Here is a 24,082-nt window from a genome sequence, read left to right as displayed (position 1 = left end):
TGACTGAAAACAGCTCTCGCCTTTGCACAAACAAGCAAAAAGCCGAAAGCGTGCGTTTGGAGCCCAGTCCTGTGTCGGGGGAGGAGGGAGAGAGGGGTGTCACTGTATCCCCTCAGCTCCCTCAGTGGCGGGGAGGCGGGTGGGGGAGAGGCCTAGAGCCGAGATCTCGCGAGACGGGAGCTCCGCCGCCCGCACGCACGCGCCCGCCCTCCCGCCCGCGCGCGCTCAACGGCCGCCGCGGGAGAATTCGAAAGGGGCGGCAGCGGGCATCAGTGCTGCGTGAGGGAGAGGAGGGCGGGCGGGCGGACGGACAGCGGTGGGGGAGCGCCAGGAGCCGGCAGAGGGGTACGCTGTCCCCTCCCTGAGCCGCAGCCGGGACTGGCCCCTCTTCCGGCAGCGGGGCCCGTTCCTGCTGGCGAGCGGCCCGGGCTCTCCTCCCGCCCGTCAGACCGGACCGCCGCCGGGTTCGTTTCCCTCCTTTGCTGGCAGCGCCGCGTCGTTGGAAACGTAACCCCCGGGTCTGCCAGGGTTCCTTTCTGAGGGAGAGGTAGGTAAGCGGCCCCTGTGTCTTCCCGCTTCCTTTCTACCGGGGGCGTAGGGCGGCCTGCGGGGCCGTGCGGGGGGCCTGGCGGTAGCCCCGGGCTCATCAGCCCCTGGCTGGTGGGGACAGTGCCCAGCTGGGCTCCCGGCTCGTTCCGGGGTACGGCTTCGCGCACAGCAAAGGCGGTGTAGGGCAGCCTGCCAGCTGAGGGGGACCGGGACAGCACGTCAGGAGCCGTCTAGGGTGGACAGGAGCGCTCGGCTGCGTCAATTAAGCTCGTGGTGTCAAAAATTGGCCTTGCCCATTTTCCATAGTCCTCCCTTGACAAGGGAGGAAAGGCGAGAATATTTTGCTGTATTTATTATAATGTTTAAATGTTGTCAGGAGTGATGTCTAGCTAAAAAGGCATACTATCCTGTATGTGCAGGGTACGATGTTCTTTTTAAACATAAACGTATCCACTAAGAAGTTCTTCTGTTTTAGGACTTGCTTAGTAAAAAACCAACTAAAAACAAAGCATGCAAATATCGCTGCTGTTATGAACCTAAATGCTGATTCAGACAACTGTAAAGTATTTTGGGCTGGGAACATCTTGTATTTATAACTATGTAGATGAACAATGTAAGCTCATATATTCTTCACTGAGACCTAAAATGGTCTTATTTTGAGATACAGTGCTTTCGCTAACACTTTGTTCTGTTTTGTTTATAAAGCAAGGCAAAACAAGACCACAATGAAACGCGAAGCATTTCTACAAGTGGTGTCTAGAGAGTCTATTGAAGACTTCTTGCGTTATACTCAGAATCCTGTAAGTAAGCCATGATATGTGAGCATAACTAACAAAATTGTAAGTCTGTTAGTAGTGCAGTAATTTTGTGACATAGGGACAAGAAAATTTTTCTTTGGTACCTGCAGATGTGCTAGGATAATTGCTGTAGAAAATAAGTTCACTTAAGGGAATATAGCTGAAGAAGTTGTGGATCTGAAATGTTGCTATTTATAAACCATCTAATTTTTTAACACTTGGTTGTTACATATATATTTTACATTAAAAAAAAAGAAATTATTTGTACCATGGTAATGTTAAAAAAAAATTTTCAACTTATGGAAGAGTTTATTGCTGTGTCATGAATCTGAGCTAGTGTATAAAGATAGCAGAGGCATATTTCACTCGTATTTGTTCATTCATTTGATAGTTCAGGCTGTCCACTTTCTGTAGTCTGTGCTTGATAGTTCTTTTTATCAGTGAATGTCTTAGAGATGGGATATATTGCTGTCTCTAAATGCAGCATGGAGAGAAGCAGGAGGAACAACAAAACAAATCCACTGAAATCTACTCATTAAAAATTCATTTGCAAGTTGTGTATATGATGTTGCATAGTGATCAGAAATAATAGTTTGCACTGTGGTATTTTCCACTAAGGTTCTATGTGTCTGGTATTAAGATATACATACTTTCTCCTAAACATCTTTTGCTAGCCTTAATAAATGGTATTTTCAGGTTAGTTTTCTAAGCTTTCTAATCAGTATTTTCCTAATATTACCTGTATCGGAATAAAGTAAGTGGATTAGCTGACCTTTATGTCCATGGAGGCATGAACTAATTTACTAATATAGCAGATGTATTAAACCTATGATTTCTGTGATAGAGATCATGTTCTATGTAATAAGCTTAGAAATATTTATCTCTCAAACATAATTGAATGTCTTTTTCCAAGAAATTTGCTAGTTTTTTCACTTACACTGCTGTTGGTAATTAGAGATGACAAATTTATTACCAGATTGCCTTTGCTCGAAGTCCCCATTTTTCTCCAAATCTGAATACTTTAACAAGAAACTGTGCTGTTCAGGATAGTGCACGGTACTTGAAGCATTTCCTTTTTGATTGATTTGGTCGTGTTGTTTTTGCAATCTTAATACAGTGATCTTTCTTAACCTATCTTGGTTTGTTTGGATTAACCTTCAGTGATGGAGGGTGTTTGACCACATCTTACCTTAGGGTGAACATCCTCATCTGAATAATTCTGGACTGCTTTGGCAGTGTATTAGAAGTGGATATATAACCATAGAAAGAATAAGAAAGGATGCTTAGAGTCTCACTGCTTTTCTTAGTTCTTGTACTATATTTATGTCCCGCTTTTTCTACCTATTTTGTGCTCTAGCATCAGAATTTGCTTTTTTAACTTATATTTACGTTTCTGTTCTTAGCATCACTTCTTCTTTCTGTGTCTCTCATTACTATACCCCCTAATCCACTTTAATTTTAATTTTCCCTCCTCTCAATGTTTTGTTTCATTCACATCTTGTAAAATTACAGGGGTTTGCTAATTTTTCTTCAAAGTTTGTCTTGGGCTTTTCACCTTTCTTTGTAATCTTTTAAAAGTATTACTATATTGTGGTGCTGTTCATTGAGGTCTTTATCAGGTGCTGTTAAATTTTTTCACTAAATCCTGTTCCAATTCAAGAAAATGCATTATTTCTCAGACAACAAAATAAGAATCACGCCTATGACTATCATTCAACGACATCCTTTTTTCTCATAGGTTTTGGAATAATTCTCTTATACCATCCCAAGGAAAGATCAGAAAGCTTTGGTCTTATTATGAATTCATTCTTTTTGTTCAAAACAGTGTAATCTCAATATCCTGTCTTTTGGGTTACTTTGACATAGAGGGCCGCAGAACTCCCTGTGAAGCCTTTGGTTTATTGTATTTATTTCCAGCTGTAGAATAAGATAGAAATTCTGTTATAAATATGTAACAGGATCTTTCTTCTCATACCCTTCTGGGAACCTTCTAATACTTACTGCTGCTTCTTTCATTATTTTCAATTTTTCTTTTTCGCTTCAACATTTTTTATGTTTTTGATTCCTGGTTTTTAGTGTATCTGCAAACTAAAAATATTTTTATTTCGAGATCATGGACATTCTTTCTCTTTTTTCCAAAGTGTTTTTGATCTGGTAGACCTTCACTTCAGGATTGCAAATTACATCTCAAAACCTATCTGTACTTGCTCTTGGCTGTGTCTGTTTTTTCTTCTCATGTTTTCTCTGCATATACCCTTTCATAGCAGGTTGCCTACCCTTCTTTGATGCCAGCAGGCTCTTTGCATCTCTGAGGTAAACACTTCTAGCGAGGTTCTTCTGAGAAATAATTTAACTCAGTCTTTTAGAGGAGTCTTCTATAGAGACTAATAGTGGCTTCCTATTCAATAGAGCTAAAGAGGGAAGTATAGGGTTAATGTGCTCAGGAGTTGGGTTTGACTGGGGGGAGTTTAAAGCAGTGCAGTGCACAGAGCAGTGTTGTATGCAGACTGTACTCCAAACCCTGTAGTGCTGTCCCTGCAGCTGTACTGACTGTTAAATTCCTAGTCCTTGTGTGGGGATTTTCTTTCAAAAGCCACCATCAATCTATATTGAAGATAACAAAGATATGATCAGGGGCTTTAACTCTGTGCAGTTGTGAGCTTCTTAGCTAAGGGTATGGAATTGTCTTCATTGGGAATGAAGTACTTAGAACACGAGAGACATAAGTTGCTATTACAGTGATGTGATTTATGTTGAGTAGTGTTGCTATCGAGGGCTAAAGACTTTAGTCTTAAAAGCAATACTCTTATTTCACAATAAAGAGTTAAACGGCAGGAATTTCTCATGCTATTTTTTAAAGAAATACAACTTCTAGAAGGCATTTCATCTCTATAACTGCAGAGGAATGGAAATTAATCCTTAATGTAAAAAAACGTTAATTTTAGGAAATATGGTGATGAAATATAAGTGACCTCACTGATGTGGAATTGTGTGATGTCTTCTGGCAATTCACAGAAAAATATATTTGATCCTTTCGACTTGAATGAACTACTTCAAGAGTTGCCAAGAAAGCAAAAAGAAGTACTATGGGAGAAACTGACACAGCTATTGACAGAGACTTTGATGGAGAACCCTGTGGAAACGTGGAAGGAGGTTGAAGATGATGAAAATAATGATAACATGGAAATTGAGAGAGCTCAACAAATGGTAAAAATCTTGTAAAATAAAAATATGATTCATATTTTCTGGTAAATAAAATGGAATATTTTCATAGCATCTGAAAACATGCGAGGGTTATCAGACAACGTTAGTTCCAAACATCATCCCTGCCTCGTTCTTAACTGACTTCTTAAGTGTCATGCTCGGGTTAAGCTGACTTTATGTTTTTTCTGTATTATAAAAGATAAGATCTACTGATAATTTTAATTTTGATAATTAAAATTATTAATTTTAATTGAGGAGGAGACTTGTGTTTTTCAGTGGAAAAAAAGTGGGCTTTTTGTATGCCTTATTTCAGTAAACAAATATTGATCTCTCAGATGTTCCTTAAGTATCTGGCATATACTGCAAGAAATTGACTACCTGTTTTATTATGCCATTTTACTGAATGAAGGTTGTGAAACCTAGACTGACAAATTTAGCTTACACAGAGTTTTTCTGGCATAGACCGTTATATATTGCCTTCTGAGCTGCAGTCCACATAGTCTTGAGAATTTTGGGGGAAAAGGTTATTTAATTTTTGAAGAAAAAGAGAAATGCAGTGGGAAAATCATTAGGGAGACCTAGAGGCTTGTAGAAAATCCATAATATGTACAAAGGCCTGTAGAATCATGTAACTGGATCTAAAGTAACCAGATCTACACATTTTTGAGTTGTACAAGACCCTGGTAGTTAGGGTCTTTTTAGGTCTGAAATGGATGTGTGTTTGAGTGGTTGTATTGCAGGAGAAATTTTTAATGGAGGAATGGGTATGGGTGTACAGTCCCCATGTTATCTACTAGCTGGAGCTGAAAGCCTTTTTCAAACTTCTTGAAATGGATGCACTTTGAAAATCTATGCTTTTGCGTCTTCTTATTTGATAGGATTTGGGTGCCAGTACACTCTTTGTTCAAAATGGAAGCATAATAGCAATTCAGCTTTGCTCTCAGTTGCTAAGGTTTATTGCTTGTCATTAATTATCTTCTGAGTATAAAGTAAACTGCAGAATTGTTTCCTCGATGTTGCTTTCTTTCAGAAACAAACTGTAGCTGTGATCCAGGGAGTGGCAGCTGTAGTTACTGCTTCCATACCTGCAGTGGATGAAACTGTAAACTACAAAGCTCTTCTAGAATGTGTTTTTATATTAAACGGTGCGTACTTATCTGTTACACAATACAGCATTATACTGATTTTTTAGCAGATTTTAGCAGATTTTTTTGTTTGACCTGACTGGCCCATCGAACAGAATTAACTGCACGAGAGTTGGTACTGAGTTCTTATTTATGTGACAAAATTAAAGGAGCATTTACTTAAAATTTGGAACTTAAGTACTTTCTCCCAACTGTTCATCCAATGATAGATAACTTCCCTTATTCTGTAACTTATAGTATTTTTAAGACAAAATGTAAGATCACTGCTAACTTTGGTTCATTGTTACTGATCCAAAAACTTGGCCAAAACCTTAAGAGTTAATAAAGCTGTCTAAATACAATGAGAATAAGCCATTAAGATGTATAAAAGTGGCAAGAACTGGTTGACATTGTGAGGTATAGTTAGTGTACTAACAAACTGATGTTTTACAGGAGTTACTTGGTTCATGGCAGTAAATAATTACTTTGTTACTGTTTTAGGTATTCTTTCTGTGTCACCTGAACCTGAAAAAATCCTACAGGGCGTTATCCAACGTGTATGTGAAATGTGGTGGGAGAAAGGCCTGGAAGGGAAGGAGCAGCTTGGGAAGACTCTGTTTATCATTCTGCTGAGAAAAAGCCTGACTAAAGCTGCTACGGTATACGGAAGCTATATTGACTTTTAGATTATTACTGAATATTCAAAAAAAGTTTATCCCTCCAAAATACCTTTCATGTCAAATTAACTTGTTTTTCAGGTCCTAGTGCTTCTCATCTACTGAAACCTAGGATATGTGTTGGTTACAAAGTGTGTTTTTGGTGTTGCTTGCCTAAGCAACATATTAAAACGTTGCCTTCTTTATAACAAACTTTGAAGATTTTCGGCATCAACTTCACAAGCAAACCAGATTTCTTACATTCTTTTTTCTACAGTTTTTTTTTGTCTGTCTTTTTTGTGTCTGTCTTTTATTTTTTCCCTGCTAATTACTGTCATTGTATAAAGTTTCAAAAGTGGAATAATACAGTTTTCATTTATTTTGTGTGAAGTAGCAGCTTTCCTTCTGTACTTAAGTATGTCTTCATTGGTTGGAAGTAAGTATGCAGTTACACAGATTTTTGTAATTTTTTCCCAATGATGCGGTGAAAGTCAATTAATGTTTATAATTTTACAATCTTCGATCTTTAACAATGTGTTTCAAAATAATTATTTAAAACCTTTAAATACTTCTTCAAGTTAAAGCTATATATCGGGGCTTTTTTCCTGTCAGGGGGCAGATGTTGTTCGTCTATGGAATCTACATCAGACATTACTTTGTTTTGATTACGATTCAGAGGAGAGTAATGAGGTCAAGGATCTGTTGCTTCAGTGTTTTATGAGTGTAAAACACATCAAAAAAGAAGAGGTAAGCAAATTTTTATCTTACTGGGATTTTTATGTGTGTGGGCTTTGGTTACTTCTAATGGTTTTGCATTAAGCCTTTTTTTTACAGTACAGTAGGTAGCAATACAAGACAAATCAGCTCTGGCTCCAAGCTATCAACGGCTGATATTTCTGTTTGATTTGGAAACCCCTTATTCCTGTTTCTGACATAAATATAAAAGTATATGACTAAGGCATCACTCATGTTCTTGTATCCTGAGGTAATAAGAACTAAGTGCTTTGCTTCCAGTGCATGTCCCTCAATACTTAAAACCATTCCCTGGTATAATTCTCTTCTTTATAGCAGTTTTTCTTTTATTGGAGATAGATAAATTTAGCAAAACAGTTTCCCTTCTAAATGATTCCATTTAGAAGATTGCATTGCCATAGTCTGTTTTGAAAGTAGCATAAGAAGAATCCAACTTTACAGCAAAATGAGAATTATTTTATTTGACTACCTGTATTTCTCTCAGTGAAGATGTACTGTATTGTAGTTTGTAGTGTGCATCAAGATACCAGTATCCAAGTTTTTTTTCTGGTTAGGTGGCAAGACAACCTGACATTGGCTCCAAAGTTCTAATGCCTCCTTGCAATACATATATTTCCTGTCACTGAATATATGAACTTCTGTCATAAAATGGACTCTGACGTTGCTGCATGATTGTGGCATTATGGGCATAGAGGGTTTTAAAAATGGTGGTAGGGAGCAAATTATGTGAAATGTTTGGCAAGACCAGGTTTTGGATAATGGACACTAAGATTTATTTTTTTGATTGCTTACACATTGTGTTTTAAGATGTTTTAGTTTTGGCTAAAATTGGGATGTACTAAGGCAATGAGAGAGGTGTGAAAGGAGAAAAAACATGGGTGAAAAGAGGGAAGACGACTGGTAAGACTTTATTGGCTGCTTCTGTATTTGGTTTTATGTCCTTTCTGCCTTCCCAGACTGTGCTGTTCAACACAGAGTAGTATTTCTCAGAGCCTTATTTTCAGGCTGCATTAGTGGAGCGATCCTCTGAATTTATATCTGTGTGATTTATGACAACATTCTTGTTCAGGTGGGGTTTCCAATCACACAGCTGGAGAGCCCCACAGACCATATATTACTGTGTTTCAGTGGTAGCCTATTCTACTCTCTTCTTCCTTGCTAATTTTCCGTGTGTGTATGCAACTGACAAAGTCACTTGTCAGTATTCACATGCACAGCAGTACAAGATGCTCAACACTGTTACTGCATTAACCCCAAAGATGACAAGTTTGCAGTCTTATTTACCTGGGATGAGATTACCTTCATGATATTGAGAATGATGATGACAGTAATCGCTTCAGATCCATTGATCACAAGCAGCAGATTAAATTACAGGCCCCTACTATAATTTTCAGGATCAGGGTCAATCTGTTGAAATATAAGGCAAAAAATAATTGGTTAAATTGCTGAAAGCTACTTTGTGACTTTTCTTCATCTGTCTCGCTGCTGGGATTGTAGAAGATGAGATGAGTTTGAGTTTGGCCTCATCTTTGCCTTGTTGCGGCAGGAGCTGTAAGTTTAGACTCCCTTGACCTTTTCCTTTGTCAGCGATGCTGATGGAAGAGTGCACCACTGGGAAGCCAATATCTACTGTAACACCAAAGCTGGAGATAAGTGACTTTGTTCATTCAATTTTTTGCTTTTTTGGTAGGAGAAGCACTCACTGGCAACAGGAAGGGTTCTGTCAGATCTGTAGACAAGGATCTTGACATCGTATTCAACCATTAGGTCTTGATTATTTTTTTTTTTTTATCATCTGCATTACTTCTTGACCTGAAGGCATTTAAGCTATCAGTTCCACTAAAGGGCAGTGTCTGCCTATATGCTTCCTTCTCTCTAGCCCTACTCTCTGATATTCTAGCTCAAAGTGTGTCTGGCATTATCAGCCTTATTTTCTCTATTTTGTCTGAACATAGCTGTTAGTCCACCTCTTGATGGAAGTGTCTTTGAACCTCTGCTAATTCTTCAGTGCACGTCTTCGACTTCTGCCAACGTGCTCTTTACTATTGCATCTCCTTAGTAATTTTCCTGATTTATTTTTGACTAGAAAGCTGACAGGTGCAAAGGATCCTTCCAACTGTTGGACTTGCCCTTATGTATGATCAAACTTTTCAAAGACTTATAAGCTTCAGTTCATCTGCAGCATGTGCCAGAGTAGGGCTGTAAGCACAGGTGCTGTGTAAGGCTCTATTCCATGGGCAGATCTTGCTGTTTCTGGAAGAGCAAGGGCTTATTTCCTCCATCCACAACCTTCCACTGCCTTTTCTCGCAAAAATTCTGTTGCTCACCAAATTTGTCATCATCATTTCTAACTTGTTAATATGGAAGAAAACTAATTCAGGAAAAAAAAAACTGAACCTCTTTTTTTCTGTTTTCATGAATTAAAGGAGTTCCAGGAGGCTTGCAATATTACCTTTCACGAGGCAATAGGAAAGGAATTGTCCTTCCTAATCAGGACATGTATTTTCCTCAGCGGCCCAGCTGTTCTCTGTGGCTTTGTCTAAAAAAGTGTTTCCATACCCGCTGCTGGCAGAGTTGTCATGCTATTTTATTTGTACCTTCACCGTCATTACAGTGTCATCCTAGAATGACATGACAGACCTCTGATGATGTGGCCTTGGTCAGGGTCCTGAGTTGCACAGTCCCTTATCGTTATGGGATACTACTTGTAGTCACACCTGAACAGAATGGGCACTGAAAAAAAAATATGCAGGCAGATATGTAATCCACATGGTCATTTGTTTTGCTTTTTGTATACAGTGTAAATAACAGTAATGCTTGAATTCTGTTTAAAAATTAGGAATATTTTTTTTTTTTTCCCTGCAACAATCCCATCTATGCTTTTTAAAATTAAAGGTGTCATTTCTGCTCTGTATTTACTAATTTTTGAGGTGGCTTTTAAATTGGGTATTCCTCTGGGGTTTGACTTTTTTTTTTTTTTTTTTTTTTTTCTTCCCCCCTCTTTTCCCATCCCAACAGGGAAGAAGATTCTTGAGCTTTTTGTTCAGCTGGAATGTAAACTTCATTAAAATGATACATGGAACTGTTAAAAACCAATTACAATTCTTTCCAAGGTATGCATTACAGTTAGAGTTCTTAATGATCGTTAAGAGCTTGGCTAAAATCCTGTTTGTCTCACACTCAAAAATACCTAGTATATTGATAAAATATATCAGAATCCAGAGACGGTCACATCTGCTGAATATAACTACTGTATTGTTGTAGCAACTTCATTTAATAGTTACTCTGCACATGCCTATGTGTACAATTATAGGTGTAGTAAAATGCTTATTTAGCATTAGCCAAAGCAAATTACTTCCATATAAACTGTGCCATGTTATTTGCAGTTTTTTGTTGTGAGAATTGCAGGTCCATTTCTGCTTCTGTAAGGTGTTTTTATTTTTCCCTATGAGCAACCTCCACTTTAATTTGGCAAGATTCCATATGGAGACATTCTTATTAGAAGTGGCTTGCAGGATCATCACCTGAGAACTTGACTGATTGACAAAAAATGTGGATATTTTTTTCCTTTGATCATTCAGTGACATATTATAGAAGTAATGCTTCATATTAAAATCAGAGGCTTCCTAATGCTTTCAGTTAGAATAATGTGTACCTGTACACCTTTATAAAGAATGTAGGGCATTCATTATTAGGTAAATGATAAAGTATCTGTGCTAATGTTTGACTTTTCCACCATAAGAGATATTTCCTGTGTTTTCTAATAGTGCTCTGGTTCGTTAATTAGCAATTAACTTTATTTTTCCATAATTATCAGTGTAGACTATCAAGATAATTTCTTCTTCTAAAAATAATGTTGATGCACAGAATCAAGAATAATGTTCGTACTTATCAAAACCTTCATGTCGTTACCTTTATGATCTGGTTAGGATGCTTGCTTCAAGGTGTTTCCTTTCTGTTAATACAGATCCTTGATGGAATACATTTCAGAAGTTTACTTCAGGGCCTGGAAGAAGGTGTCAGGAGAATTCTTAGAGGTAATACTGTGCTTGAAATTTCATTTGGATAGTTTTGAATCTCAAGGTGGAGAAGATACATGACTTTTCAACCTCAGAAAAATTCCTAAGCAAGCCTAAAGGAATTATTTCCCTTAGGAAAGGGCCTCTTCAGCATTATCAAGAAATAACAGCATGTCATCCTTTGAATGTTTGTTCACTGTGATCAACTTGGTTACATTTAAACACCTTTAATTCTGCTGCTGATATATTGGTTCATACAACAATGCATACACATGATTTTTTTCATAAACAGACTAGTTATCTGAGTTATTGAAGCTTTTATTCAGTATGTGCAAGTCAATTTATTTGATAGCTTAAATATTTGTCTGGTTTATGTGGATTTCCATTATTTCCAATTTCCATTATGATTAAAAGCATAATTACAGCGTTACAACAATGCTACAGCAAATTTCAGATACCAAATAATTCTTATTTACCATGTGGAGGTGCTTTTGAATTTCAAATCTGGTTCTAAGAATCAGATTCTGAGATTTTTGACAATCAGTTTAAGCAGACAGAGGCCCATAGCGTGGAAAAATTTGGACCAAGCAGAAGCCAAGTAAGAAATAATATCAAAGACTATTTTCAGTTGTGTATTGTAGAGAAAAATATAAGTTGCTGCCCAGTCTACAGTACTGTTTGTTTTGTTATGTGTTAACAGTAGCCTGTATGTGATTTTACTGTAGATACTTGAACATAACTGCATTCAGGATTTCATGCATCATGGAATTCATCTTCCCAGAAGTTCTCCTGTTCATTCTAAAGTTAGAGAGGTAAGTTCCTCTAAAGCATGACACGAGCTAGTAGCATCAGATCAGTTATTATAAAGTGGAAAATTTCCATTTCATACTAAAAGAGTATACTAGGTCTGGCTGCAGTGGAATTAATTTTCTTCATATGGTGCCATGTTTTGGATTTACTGACTAAAACTGTGTTGATAACAGAGCAGTGTTTGGGCTGTTGCTGAGCGGTGCTTGGGTGGTGTCAAGGCTTTCTCTTCCCCACTCTAGCGAGAAGGGTGGGGATGAGCAAGAAGTTGGGAGACGGCGCAGCTGAGATTGCTGACCCAAACTTACCAAAGGGGTATTACATGCCACATGACATCATGCTGGGCAATTAAAACTGAGGGAAAGTGAATTTTGGGAAGGTAACAATTGCTTGGAGACTGGCCGGGAAGTGCAATCACCACCTCCCACTGGACTTGTGGGAGGTGGTGATTGCATTTCCATCACTTTAGGGGTTTTTTTGGTCCTCTTTCTTTTGCTTTGTAAACTGTCTTTGTCTCGACCCATGAGTTTCCTTGCTTTTCTCTTCTCCTACCCCACCAGGAGAGGAAGGAGTGAGTGAGTGAGTGACTTTGTGGTGCTTGGAGCCGACCCACTGCAATACTTACTTAAAAAAATAGCATATTCTGAGAAATAATTTTAAACAAATTTTAGGAGGTACCCGCTTATAGTTTTGCACCAGATCCGTCTTTGGTGCTCAAAAGTAGAAATATAAGGGGATTTTCCAGAGTTCCAGAAATAGTTTTTGCTGTGTGTTGTCGAGGCTTTTCTTTACCTAGAGAACTGACCTTTCTGTAGCTGATCATTGGAATGAAAATCAAGCTTCTTGAGGCAAATTTAATAGATGAGTCTGAGACTAAATTTGTTTTTTCTTTTTGTTATTTATGAGGGCTCTGTATATATGTTTATAGAGACATGCCTTGATACAGTTACAAATTCTTATTGTCTATCTCTGCCTTTTATTCATGAGCAAAACATTTGAAGCAGAATGCAAAGTGCACAACGCTTTTCATGACAAGGCATTTGCATTTGATCTACGCCCTTTCACTTCCCATGCTTTCCCCCAAATATATGGAAGGTAGAGTGTACAGTATGTGCAACATACAGCTTGATATACCAGTATACGATCCCATATTGTTTTGGTTTTTTTAAATTTGGGTTGGTTTTTTTCTGTTTTTAATCAAAAATACATACGTTCTCATATCTATAGTGGATTCTCTTTTCCTCTGATTCCTGATTGATGGAGTAGGCTTGACAGGGCATTTCAAGTTGTTCAGATTCAGAAGCTTATGATCTTGAAAGAGGACAGTGATGTGAATAAATCTGTTTTGAGTTGTGGAGAAGTGGGTCTTAAAATAAATTTGAATGATGCGCCCTTTACAGTATGAAATAATTTGATTTAAAATGGTCCTTTAGAATCCAGAAGCTCCTGTAGCAATTAGGAGAGTAGCGGACCACAGTCATTCCCTTGAGCAGTTTGAGCTATTTTATTGAAAGAGTAGAGGAGGGGCAGGGAGGAAGCAACACGTACAACTCTCCCTTCTGAATTCAAAGTTCTGATTATAAAACCAATGTCCATTTTGCAAATATCTGATATTACTCTAGTAATGCACTCTATTACCAAACAGTACCGATTTACCATTAATCCTGGGTTAGATCCATCATTCTCACATATAAATAAAAGCTACATAGTCTCTTATAAATTGTACCATGTCTTTACTTCAGTATATTTCAAAACTAGAGAAAAGGGATTCTTTCACTAGAATGTTGTTTCTATAGATGCTATTCACAGATAGATTCCCTGTCTGGCTGGAGCTGTGAATATCTGAAGGGATTGACCACTAGAGGGTCAACTTATTTTCCCACTGTCCACTGTTTTGGGTGGAGGAATGTCCTGATGTCCTTTCTCATATTCTTCTCTTGTCTTCTACTTTCCCTTTTTGACTGTGTAAGTCAGATACAAAAATAAAAGGTGTTTTATCTACCCGAGCACAGTTCTGAGTCACAAGGAGTGCTCATACTTGCTTTTCATCAATGCATAAAAATCTATTATGTTTGTAGATTTGTATTTGGATAGTCCTAGTCACCAAATAATGTTCCTTTGTTTTTAACAGAGAAATGGCTTATTTATCTGTAGTTGATAATTACACAGTTTCAAATTATTTCTGCCAGTTACTTTAATAATGGTAGTTTTTTATTATAACTAAAAATGAGGAGTTGATGGGAAACTGAGTCTCTAGCCGTGATTTTATTTCTCAGTTGTAGATCTTTATATAGATTTATTGAATCTATAAAGTTATAAAATGTGATATTTATTAGATCTATGTCTTTTTTAATGATTTTTGAGACTTTTAAATACAATATAGGGTCAATTAATATTGTCTAGTTTTATCATTCTCCGTAGTATGGAAAACTCTTTGGTCTTACATAAATGATGAAATGAGACAACTCCTTGAATGTAGAAAGTACTGTTAAAAATGTTTTTGGGGATTTATTTGTTTTTTTCAGATGCTGAGTTATTTTCATAAACAAAGTAAAGTTCGTCAAGGAGTTGAAGAAGTGCTCTATAGATTGTATCGACCCATCCTTTGGAGAGCACTGAAGGTAATTATCCTTTCAGAAAACAGACCGTCTTTCCCCAACAACTAAATTTTCGGTCTCTCCCACGTGTTCTGGTTTTAGTAATTGCTTCTGGCTGTAGAAAAAAATATCAGTGTGTTTAGCATCTCAGCTGTAGCAGAGTAACTTTGCAAGTTGTAATTAGACATGGTTTGCACAACAATATTCTAATTTGTTAATGTAATTTACTTCTGTAGTTCAGTTTTGTTTACAGGTAAACGTAGTGCTTTCCAGGATTGCAGTGCACAGTAGGTCTAACAAGAAGTTTGGTGTTCTCATCTTCTCAGCTTGGGAATTTTACATAACCATGTATTCTGTTTTCCAAGATCTTTATTGAGTGATCAGTGCTTCATTGACTCTGAAAGCCAGAAATGTTGAGCGGCTGATTTAGTCCCACCTTCTGATTAATTACCAGCCTTAGAATACAGCTCAATTAATATGATTTAGTCCCACCTTCTGATTAATTACCATTAATTATTAGAGTATTATTCTAGTTTGACTGTATGTAGAGACATTCGTGCTGTGGACATTCAGGATGAAATGTCTGACTTCCAGTGCTTGTAAGGTGTGTGTCTTCCTGTGGATTGCATGCGCAAGCTAAAGGGCACCTGCTGCAGTTTACCTGCTCAGTTACACTTTATGATCAAGATGAATCAAGCTTCCTTCTTTGTGAACAGCCTGTGTGTTGTTTGTGGTTATGAAATTCCTTTGATGAGAGCATACACGTACCGTTTGTCACAGCCAAATTAAGTGCTGTTAAATATTTACTGAAGTTTCATTTACTGATTGGTTATATAGCATCTTCTCTAGTCATGAGAGAAATATTTAAAAAATCTTACAGTTGAAAATATTTTAAAACAAGTATGTTTAAAATGGATTTTATGAGTTACAGAAAGAAGTAGAGTGCTATTTGTTTTCAGTAGAACACTATGGTAGAAGCGGGAAGATGAACAGACTTATCACTACACCAGTATCTTGGTTGGCCTTACATTAAGGGTTGGATCTCATCCCTTTAGAATGAATATAAACAAGGATCCCTCTGGATGAAACATGTTCTCAGTGCAAGAAAATAATAGTTACAAAGCAAGGCTAAAGAGAATAAGGTTTTTAATTGATTTTTGGTAGTATAGCACAATTTCTGACTAGTAGATCAGAAACAATTTTGGAGTGATGAGCAAAACATGGCATTCCATCCTTAAGGGAGTTGTTATCTGTAAGTGGAGACTAGTAGTACACTTTCCAAAGCCCAAGACTTAATTCAAATATAAGATTAGAGTGCTTCAGATGAACATTCTGTCACAGCTTATTAAATGTGCATAGATTTGTTTGAAGAAATGTAACAGAAAGCTTTGGATTGAGGGGGAAAAAGGTTCATTATTGATTTGCAGCAAGACAGTGGGAGAAATACCTGATTCCAGAAGTGGTTCAAGTTTTTAACAGCTGCTATTCATAATGTTCACATCACTGATGGTTCCATTGCTAAAACAAATCTGAATTTTAGGAAGGTTTTTTTGGATTTCTTCTTTGTTTGGTTGGGTTTTTTTGTTTGTTTCATTTTTGACAGCTTCTACATATGTAGTTAAGCACTTGAAGCTTAGATTTTAACAAGCGTATCAAATAGGTCATGGAGAACTTGTTTTAATACAGTAAAATAGTCCAACTGTTGTGAGCATAGATTTCAGAATGGTAAAGGGAGGATTGTGAAAAATCGAATGCAGCAATTATATGAATCACATAATGATTCACGGCAAAGAAAGATTCTGAATTCCAAATGATTCAGTACCATATTTGTGATTGGTAAAAAGAAATATGTGACTGAATGTCAAAATCTGGCAATTCATTTTTGTATAGGCCACTGTCTTGCTGTATGACTTTTGTATAGTTAAATTTTCTTTTTCATATACTACTCCTGAAGTATTTGTCATTTTTAAGATAACTGTTGCTGTCATTCAGAATCATCAGTAGTTTAAGATACGGAACTAAGAAGGGAGGGCTATAATTGTCCTTACTGGTATGGATTCTGCTGCAAAGCTTGAAATGTCAGTTCAATTTTAAATAACCAGTTTGATGCTCCTATTTTAGTCAGTGTACAAATCCCTAATTTAATATAGTGAAGAACAAATCTTGTTCTAGAACACTGGTTATAAAGTGAAGGGAACTCTGAGAAGGAGCTCTTCAGCGCTCCTCCTTGCAGAAAGGAAAAATATCTCAATTGTAAGAATTCAAAGGATCCCAGAACTGTTCATGTTGAAACTGCTTCATTTCATCTCTGCAATCTGTAATGCATGGTTGTCATGCATAGTTCTTGGTTTCTTCTTAAATTGCTTGTTTTGCAAATATTTAAATCGCACAAGCTTCCTTTGTAGCTTTTACCTACACACGTTTTATAAGCCTTTATGCAACTTTAAGTTTTTAAAATATAAGCCCTTATGTAACTTCTTCATCTTTTTTCATGACTTTATTCTGAAAAGTAAGTCTCATGCCAACATAGCAGAGGTGGTTCTGCAGTGATTGGTTATTAGTATAAGAAGTTATATAAATATAAAAATACGGATATTTATTGTGAGATAAGTAGTGATTAAGCTATTTCTTATCAAGCTCAAAAAGTCAAGAACCACTCCTCCAGGAATTCAAGCTGTTGAAGGAAGTGATTCCTTTAAAGTATTTTGTGTGTTTGGGTGTTTTTATCATTCCACATTTAAACTAACTTCTACTGGGGAAAAACAGTGTTTTAAATAATTAGAAGTGAATTTCAGGACCTGTCACTTAAAAAAAAGCTCTGAAAACTAACTGAACAAAAAAATTAAAATATTGTTTAAAAACTTTCTGAAATTTCCTCAGAATAGCACAAGCATAAAGGTAAAGAAACATTAGTCATTTAAATAACTGCAGGCTCCTCTGCATGCAAAAGTCAGTGCGGAATAAAATAGAATATGGATATAAAGTCCGGGGTTCTACCTCTGTGAAGACATTTATTCTTTTATGAGCTTGAATATGCAAATACATTTGGGATAAATTCCAATTATTTAAGGCAGGAATTTAAACTGGGTACTCAGTTCAGAAGTAAAGTGAGCTTAATGGAATTCAGTGTAATGCACTTTGGAAGTTCATGAAAATTAACTTTCTGGAATGGCTGTGGTAGACAAGGTCTAGGTTATTGCACAAAAACATACTTGAATTAATTTTCACATGAAATACTAGTGCAGAAGAGCTATTTCACCCTGAATTCACATATTAGCTTGTTATGCATTACTTCTCCAATATAGACAAGATCAAAATTAAAGGATTTTGTACAGCTTTATAGGATTGAATGAAGAATTATAAATTGTATATCCCTGATAAAGTAAAATGCAAGTCCCTAAACAAAGAATGTATAGATGAGCTTTATTTGCCTTAATAGTATTAAAATTAGAATTCCTAATAATTTTGTTGGCTCAAAGAATTTGGAATTTTTTTGGTTCTTCCCAGAATTGGGAACCACCATATGAAGAACAGTCCAGAAAGAAAATAGAAAATAAATTGTAAATGAAGTAATTGTTGCTCATTTCTTTTGTGTTTTTCTGTTTTTATTTGCCATTAGTATATTTAGTTCTAAATATTATGTAGTTATCCTTGTCTTAATTTTTCCTGCCTTTGATCTGAATGTCTCTTATGAGAAGGGAGAAAAAAAAATTGGATGGATAGAACAGTCAGAAGGTTCCCTGAATTGTCTTTTACCTTGCTGTTAAAATTAAGCCTACTTTGCTTGGCTTATTAGATTGTATATATATGTAGTCTCATATATCTACATGTATGCTTGTTTTAATTTGGACCCCAAATTTGAACAAAATTCTTTCTTCCAAGAGAAAGGAGCAGAGGCTCTTATCATTGCACTACTGTGTTAAAAAAAAGTGTAGTCTGATGGTTAGATTTCAGGTTTTTCCCTGAGATACCTTTAATTTCATCTTCATTTCATTGCCTGCTCTCTTTTTCTATCCTTTAAGAGTCCACAGGGTTAATTATTTTTCACTGAGTGTCTAAACATAAATTTTTAAATTTTTCTTTACGTTTGGGTTTCTACAACCAGTGAAAGGAATAGTGTAACACACTGAAAACTATGACAAATGGTAAAATGTCTGAGGGTTACGAGGCTTGCCTTAGATTTTTGATGAGCTGCCTGGAGCTCAGAACATGGTCCTATTACTTACATGCATAGATGCAGAACTGAATATGCTTATGCTGGATCCATTACTCTCCAGGCTTGCTGGTACTTGGTTTCTAAATACTGTTTTCTTGAAGAAATATGCCTGAGCTTTTCAATTAAAATGCCTGTCTCTTGACAGGCAATTTAATTAATTAAGTCTGCTTGAATTCAAGATTCTTGTATTCTGAAGAGGAGCTCTGAGGTGACCAAGAGAAAACCAATTGCTTTTAATTTATTCAGCATTACAGAGAGCAGAAGGGCTCTGACTGTGACTCTTCAGGGTCACTGAAGTTGATATGCCTTGAAAGCTGATTGTACTAATAACTGAGATTTTACTGAATGGGCAGAAACATAAGGTAAAAAAAATAAAAATCATATATTACTATAAGTTCTTTCATACTTATTAAAAAGTGCCATTTAAAAATTCATCTCTTCCATCTACTTAATTAAAAATACTAACTTGCCAGAAGTGTTTGAAGAGCAGTATTTGACAGGATATGCCTTTTTGATATTAAAAGTTGGTACTTACTTAAAAAATATTTATTTCCTTCGTTGTAACAGGCCAGAAACTCAGAAGTTCGATCAAATGCAGCATTTTTGTTTGTTGATGCTTTTCCTATTCGTGATCCCAGTTTTAACACTGAAGAAATGGAGAACGAAATTCAGAAACAGTTTGAAGAACTTTTTGTAAGTTTTAATGAAACCAAAATGTTAAAAATGAAAATTTCATCAAAACTAACTCAAAAATAAGTAGTTGATGCAATTAAAATTTATGAAATTACAGGGTAGAATTCATAGGGAAATGCAGGCTTGTGATGCAGAAAATGCAAAAGTAATATTTTAAATTGACAGCAAATGACACACACCATTTTCAACTCTGAAAAGGAAATGTTTGGTATTGTTATTCTTTAATCTGTAAATGAAAGATGCTTTTGAAATACAAGATGCATGAGTAATGGATCTTGAGCCTTACTTAGCCTAGTATTGGTGAAGAGAACTTTACATTTAATATGTGAGCATTCAGTAGAAGTACTGTATTACTAAATATTTTGAAATGAACTATAATGGAGATAGCAACCTAAAAAATTTTTTACCAGTCTAGATGGGTGAGAATGGGCATAGTATTGTCATTAAGAAAATGTTTGGAAAATCCTGAGTGTGGTCTTTAAACATTAGATTATTGAATGAATTTCAAAGTTTTTATATTGTTATAAAGGAACAGTGGCCAGTGTAAGCTCATGTATAAATAGAAGTCAAATGGAAGTCTAAATATTCTTAATTAAATCACAGATGCAAAACATAATGTGAGCTGTTTTTAAAAAAAAATATTTCAAAAGTTCAATTGAAAAAAATTGGTCAATACTTATCTTAATTTTGCTTCTGGTTTGAATTTCCCGGTTTGCTTCATAATGAAATGCCTTGAGGGAATGTTAATATTACATTTCTTTCATAGTACGACGATTTGCATAATGATGAAAAGGTAACTGCTATTTGTTTATGGTAGGTTTATGTCAAACAGCAGTAGAATCACAAAAATACATATACTCAACAGTATTATTCTTATGTTTGTTTTAGAATCTCTTAGAAGATCCTCATCCAGTTGTCCGCTCTACAGGGATACTCGGAGTTACTCAGATAACATCCAGATACTGGGAGATGATTCCTCCAACAATTCTTGCTGATCTTTTAAAAAAACTAACTGAAGAGCTGGCATGTGATATAACATCTGCTGATGTTCGATGCTCTGTTTTTAAAGTAAATCATTTTTTTCTGAATTTAAAATCATGATTGTCATTTTTATGTTTTACTTGATGCACAAGTTTATAGTATAGAACACTTAAGTCAAGGTAATTACTTGTTCTGCAAAATGACTTATGCAATGAAGTTCCTAATACACGCAAATGTTGTACACTCTTTATAAAAGCCATACATTTGGGATGAACAAATGTCTTCTAAATAGTGAGTGCTTGGCTTTGTGATTCTCAACCACTTTGCATTTCTAGTCTTGCAATACATTGTTTGGCCCTGATAATGTAGTTATTTTTGCTATTACAAGTTATGCTTAGACTCGAAAATATATGCAGGCAGGTTCCAGTATGTTTCTGTTTTAACCCATCCCTAGACGTGCACAATTATGTTATGGTTTTGTACCCCACTTGGTGTTTCTGAGGTTTGGATTAATATAATTTCAAACTGTTTTTCTGGAAATGCTGGCCTCCCATGCCAGCATGTATGTTAGGATTAGTTCATATACAACTATGTAGCATTTGGTAAATAACTAACAGGTTAGAGTGAAAAATGAAGTCTCTAAGCAGTATTTTTTCTTAAAAATTTAGTGTCTGTGTCAATTCAGCCTTAATTTGGAGCTGTCTTCACTTGCTCCACTACAGCTGCATGGGGGTCTATACTGCATAAGCAGAAAGTGCCGATTTAGAAATAACTTGGCAAAAAAAAGATGTTTTTTTTAATCTGAAATCAGCGGAATTTGGGGAGCTGGTATTTCTACCACAAAAAATACTTGATGCTGGGTCCTCAGGTAGAAGGCAAGACTGTGGCCTCAGTGTAGATCTGAAGCTGCTTCGTCTGAAATAAGTTGAGTGAACACAGTTCACTGGAAATATGAAATAACCATGGGAATTTTTACTACAGAATATTACAAGAAAAATATGCATGCACAGTGTCTGTCCCTACTGAATTTAACCTTAGAAGTGTCATGCTCCACTTCAACAACTTTTAGCTAAATCTTTTTGCAAATCTACTCTTTAAATTTATTTATTTTTTTAACATAAACTTTTTTTCTTGCAGTGCATACCATTAATTTTGGACAACAAGCTAAGCCACCCATTACTGGAACAGCTCCTGCCAGCAGCCAAACACAGTCTTCATGACAATTCAGAGAAAGTGCGGGTGGCTTTTGTTGATATGCTGCTGAAAGTCAAGGCTACCAAGGCTGCTAAGGTAGGATAACTGACACTTGATTAGTTGCAAGAAAGAGATAAAATCAAGGCATTTATCTAAAAAAAAAAAGTACCTTTTGAGACTACTTCAGTATTCCTAAAAGGAAAAGGATATATTTAAGTAGTAAGACTCTTAACTTCAGTTTTTCTCCTCTTCATATATTTAAGCATATGGCCAAGTTTATTTCTAAGACTTGTGGATTCTGTTGCTGTTAGTCACCTCTGCCCATTTTAAAGGTTTTGATCCAAATGTAGGTAGTAGTATAAAAGTACTTCTTTCCAGTAGTTTTGTGAATTCTAATGAAATAATGGTGTCTATGAAAAATCTTTTTAAATAAAGAAAGAAATTGCGACTAGTCCTGGCGTGCTTTCAGCCTTTCTTCACAGAAAAATGAAGTATATGAGATAGTGCTGTATCTGGATATTACTACAGCAGAGATTTTATAAACATGCTAGAAAGCTTGCTTTTTAGTTGAGCCAAGTACACGCTTCTCCTTTTCCCCTGATTTTTGACAGGTTTGTGATGATTAGTAGGTCCAGTGGCCTCTCGCTTTCAGCCTTTCTTCACAGAAAAATGAAGTATATGAGATAGTGCTGTATCTGGATATTACTACAGCAGAGATTTTATAAACATGCTAGAAAGCTTGCTTTTTAGTTGAGCCAAGTACACGCTTCTCCTTTTCCCCTGATTTTTGACAGGTTTGTGATGATTAGTAGGTGCAGTGGCCTCTCCTTGCTTGCTTGCTTTTTTCCAGTGGCAACTGGCATCCCAAGCGCTCAACAGACCTGTCTCAGCATGTTCCTGTCCTCTCCTGGCCGTGCCAGGGCAGAGCAGTCAGTCCCACCACGCTTCCTTCCCATGAGCTAGCTCAAGTCAGGACTCTCTCACCTTCCAAATCCTTAATGCTTTTACCAAATCGCTTTTTTAGATTTACTTACCTATTTTTATAATTTCTATTTGTCTTCTGTGGGCATGTCCTTTGGGATTTTGTTATCTTTTTATAGTGATTTTGAACGAATTTTTTGTTCTGCTGTGAACTCTTTATTTAGGGTGCTACTGTTCAGCCTTAGGCATTATAGCAGCTTTGAGCTTTTTCTCCACAAATAATTATATTTTTGTGGTGATATCCTTGTAGAGTAAATAATTCTTCCCTATACCCATGGAATTAAATTAGCATTGCAGGTATATTGAGCTGGAATTGCTTGAACCAAAATTTTACTGGTCTGTCAGAGATACCAGGAGCTGTAGAGGTGCGTCAGAACAGTAAAGCAGCATTGTTGCAGCAATATGTGACCTCAAGTAAATGCTGGTATTTTGGTAAAAATTAAAAAATGCTTAAGCTTTTCTGGTAAATGCTATTTATATTTGTTGAGATTTTGATATAAACAGCATTTAATAAGGTGGCTTTTTTTTTTTTTTTTTTTTTTTTAACTCCTTTAATGTATTTTTCTCTCTTTAAAAAGTTCTGGAAAATCTGTCCCATGGAGCATCTTCTGGCCCGTCTTGAAGCTGATTCACGGCCCGTGTCGCGCCGCATAGTCAATCTCTTATTCAACTCTTTCTTTCCCATTAACCACCCTGAGGATGTGTGGTGTGAGCGCTGTGTTACTCTCATCCAGATGAATTCAGCAGCAGCGAGGAAGTTCTATCAATATGCTTATGAATATACTGCCCCTACAAATATAGGTAAAGTACAAAACCTTAAAAGTCTTTGGAAATACGAATACCACACCATGTAATTGCTTTTTTAGATTTTTTTCTCTAAGAGTGGTACATTGTTGCTTGATCTTTTTGTTTTAGTAAAATTTTGTATTTGTAGGGTTTGTTTTTTTTTTTTAATTCTTGACACCAGCAATGAACTCTGGTGACAGCAGCCATAAACTTTTTCAATAATGAGGAGACCAAAGCTTTTTGTTTCTGCTCTTAGATGTGGTACTATGCTCTCTAGCAGATATCTCCGGTCCCTCTTTTTACCCCTTCTCCTCACATGGACCTTAAAACTAAGATGATCTAATATCTGAATCAATATTTATTGATCATGTAGAAATATTGAAATAAAATACCCTGGTGTCTCAAATGATTTGATACCTTTATGTGGGAGATTCTATAGAAGATGAAAAATACTTATGTCCGATAATCCCATTATCTGAAATTTGTGGATCAGTAGTATTTTCAATTTGCTCAAATGAAATCTGAAAAGCTCTCCTTCCCGTTTAAAAGCTTCGGAAACCTCTAGTGAAAAGGATATGTACTGCACAGAGTATAGCTTTTTTTTATAAAAGTGCTATTGAACCAAGTAAAATTGGGAAAATTTTGTTTCAGAGGAGTTCTGGTACTATAAAAACAAAATAGTCAGCATGGAGTGACTTGGGTAAAATGCCCAAAGCATTGCCCCT

The 24,082-nt window shown here is 36.3% G+C and overlaps 1 protein-coding gene across 3 annotated transcripts in view; it reads left to right on the top strand.

Moving 5' to 3' along the window:
- The first annotated feature begins 334 nt into the window (after positions 1-334).
- Positions 335-24,082, top strand: part of NCAPG2 (non-SMC condensin II complex subunit G2) — a 45,318-nt gene continuing 21,570 nt past the window's right edge. For 2 of the 3 annotated variants that reach the window (XM_014944853.1, XM_014944849.1), the window contains exons 1-14: positions 335-547; positions 1,255-1,349; positions 4,362-4,553; positions 5,581-5,695; positions 6,176-6,333; positions 6,943-7,077; positions 10,102-10,196; positions 11,051-11,120; positions 11,828-11,914; positions 14,435-14,530; positions 19,290-19,415; positions 20,304-20,483; positions 21,534-21,686; positions 23,150-23,372. In XM_014944853.1, the coding sequence (XP_014800339.1) occupies positions 1,275-1,349; positions 4,362-4,553; positions 5,581-5,695; positions 6,176-6,333; positions 6,943-7,077; positions 10,102-10,196; positions 11,051-11,120; positions 11,828-11,914; positions 14,435-14,530; positions 19,290-19,415; positions 20,304-20,483; positions 21,534-21,686; positions 23,150-23,372 (1,705 nt within the window). In that variant the 5' untranslated portion in view covers positions 335-547; positions 1,255-1,274. Of the gene's footprint in view, positions 552-1,254; positions 1,350-4,361; positions 4,554-5,580; positions 5,696-6,175; positions 6,334-6,942; positions 7,078-10,101; positions 10,197-11,050; positions 11,121-11,827; positions 11,915-14,434; positions 14,531-19,289; positions 19,416-20,303; positions 20,484-21,533; positions 21,687-23,149; positions 23,373-24,082 lie in introns of all 3 variants that reach the window. The other variant, XM_014944850.1, reaches the window with a different exon arrangement.

This window comes from Calidris pugnax, unplaced genomic scaffold (genome assembly GCF_001431845.1).
Source record: "Calidris pugnax isolate Ruff unplaced genomic scaffold, ASM143184v1 scaffold54, whole genome shotgun sequence".
NCBI classification, from domain to species: Eukaryota; Metazoa; Chordata; class Aves; order Charadriiformes; family Scolopacidae; genus Calidris; species Calidris pugnax.
Note: the sequence above shows the minus strand (reverse complement) of the source record. Positions and strands in the feature narration are given on the sequence as shown.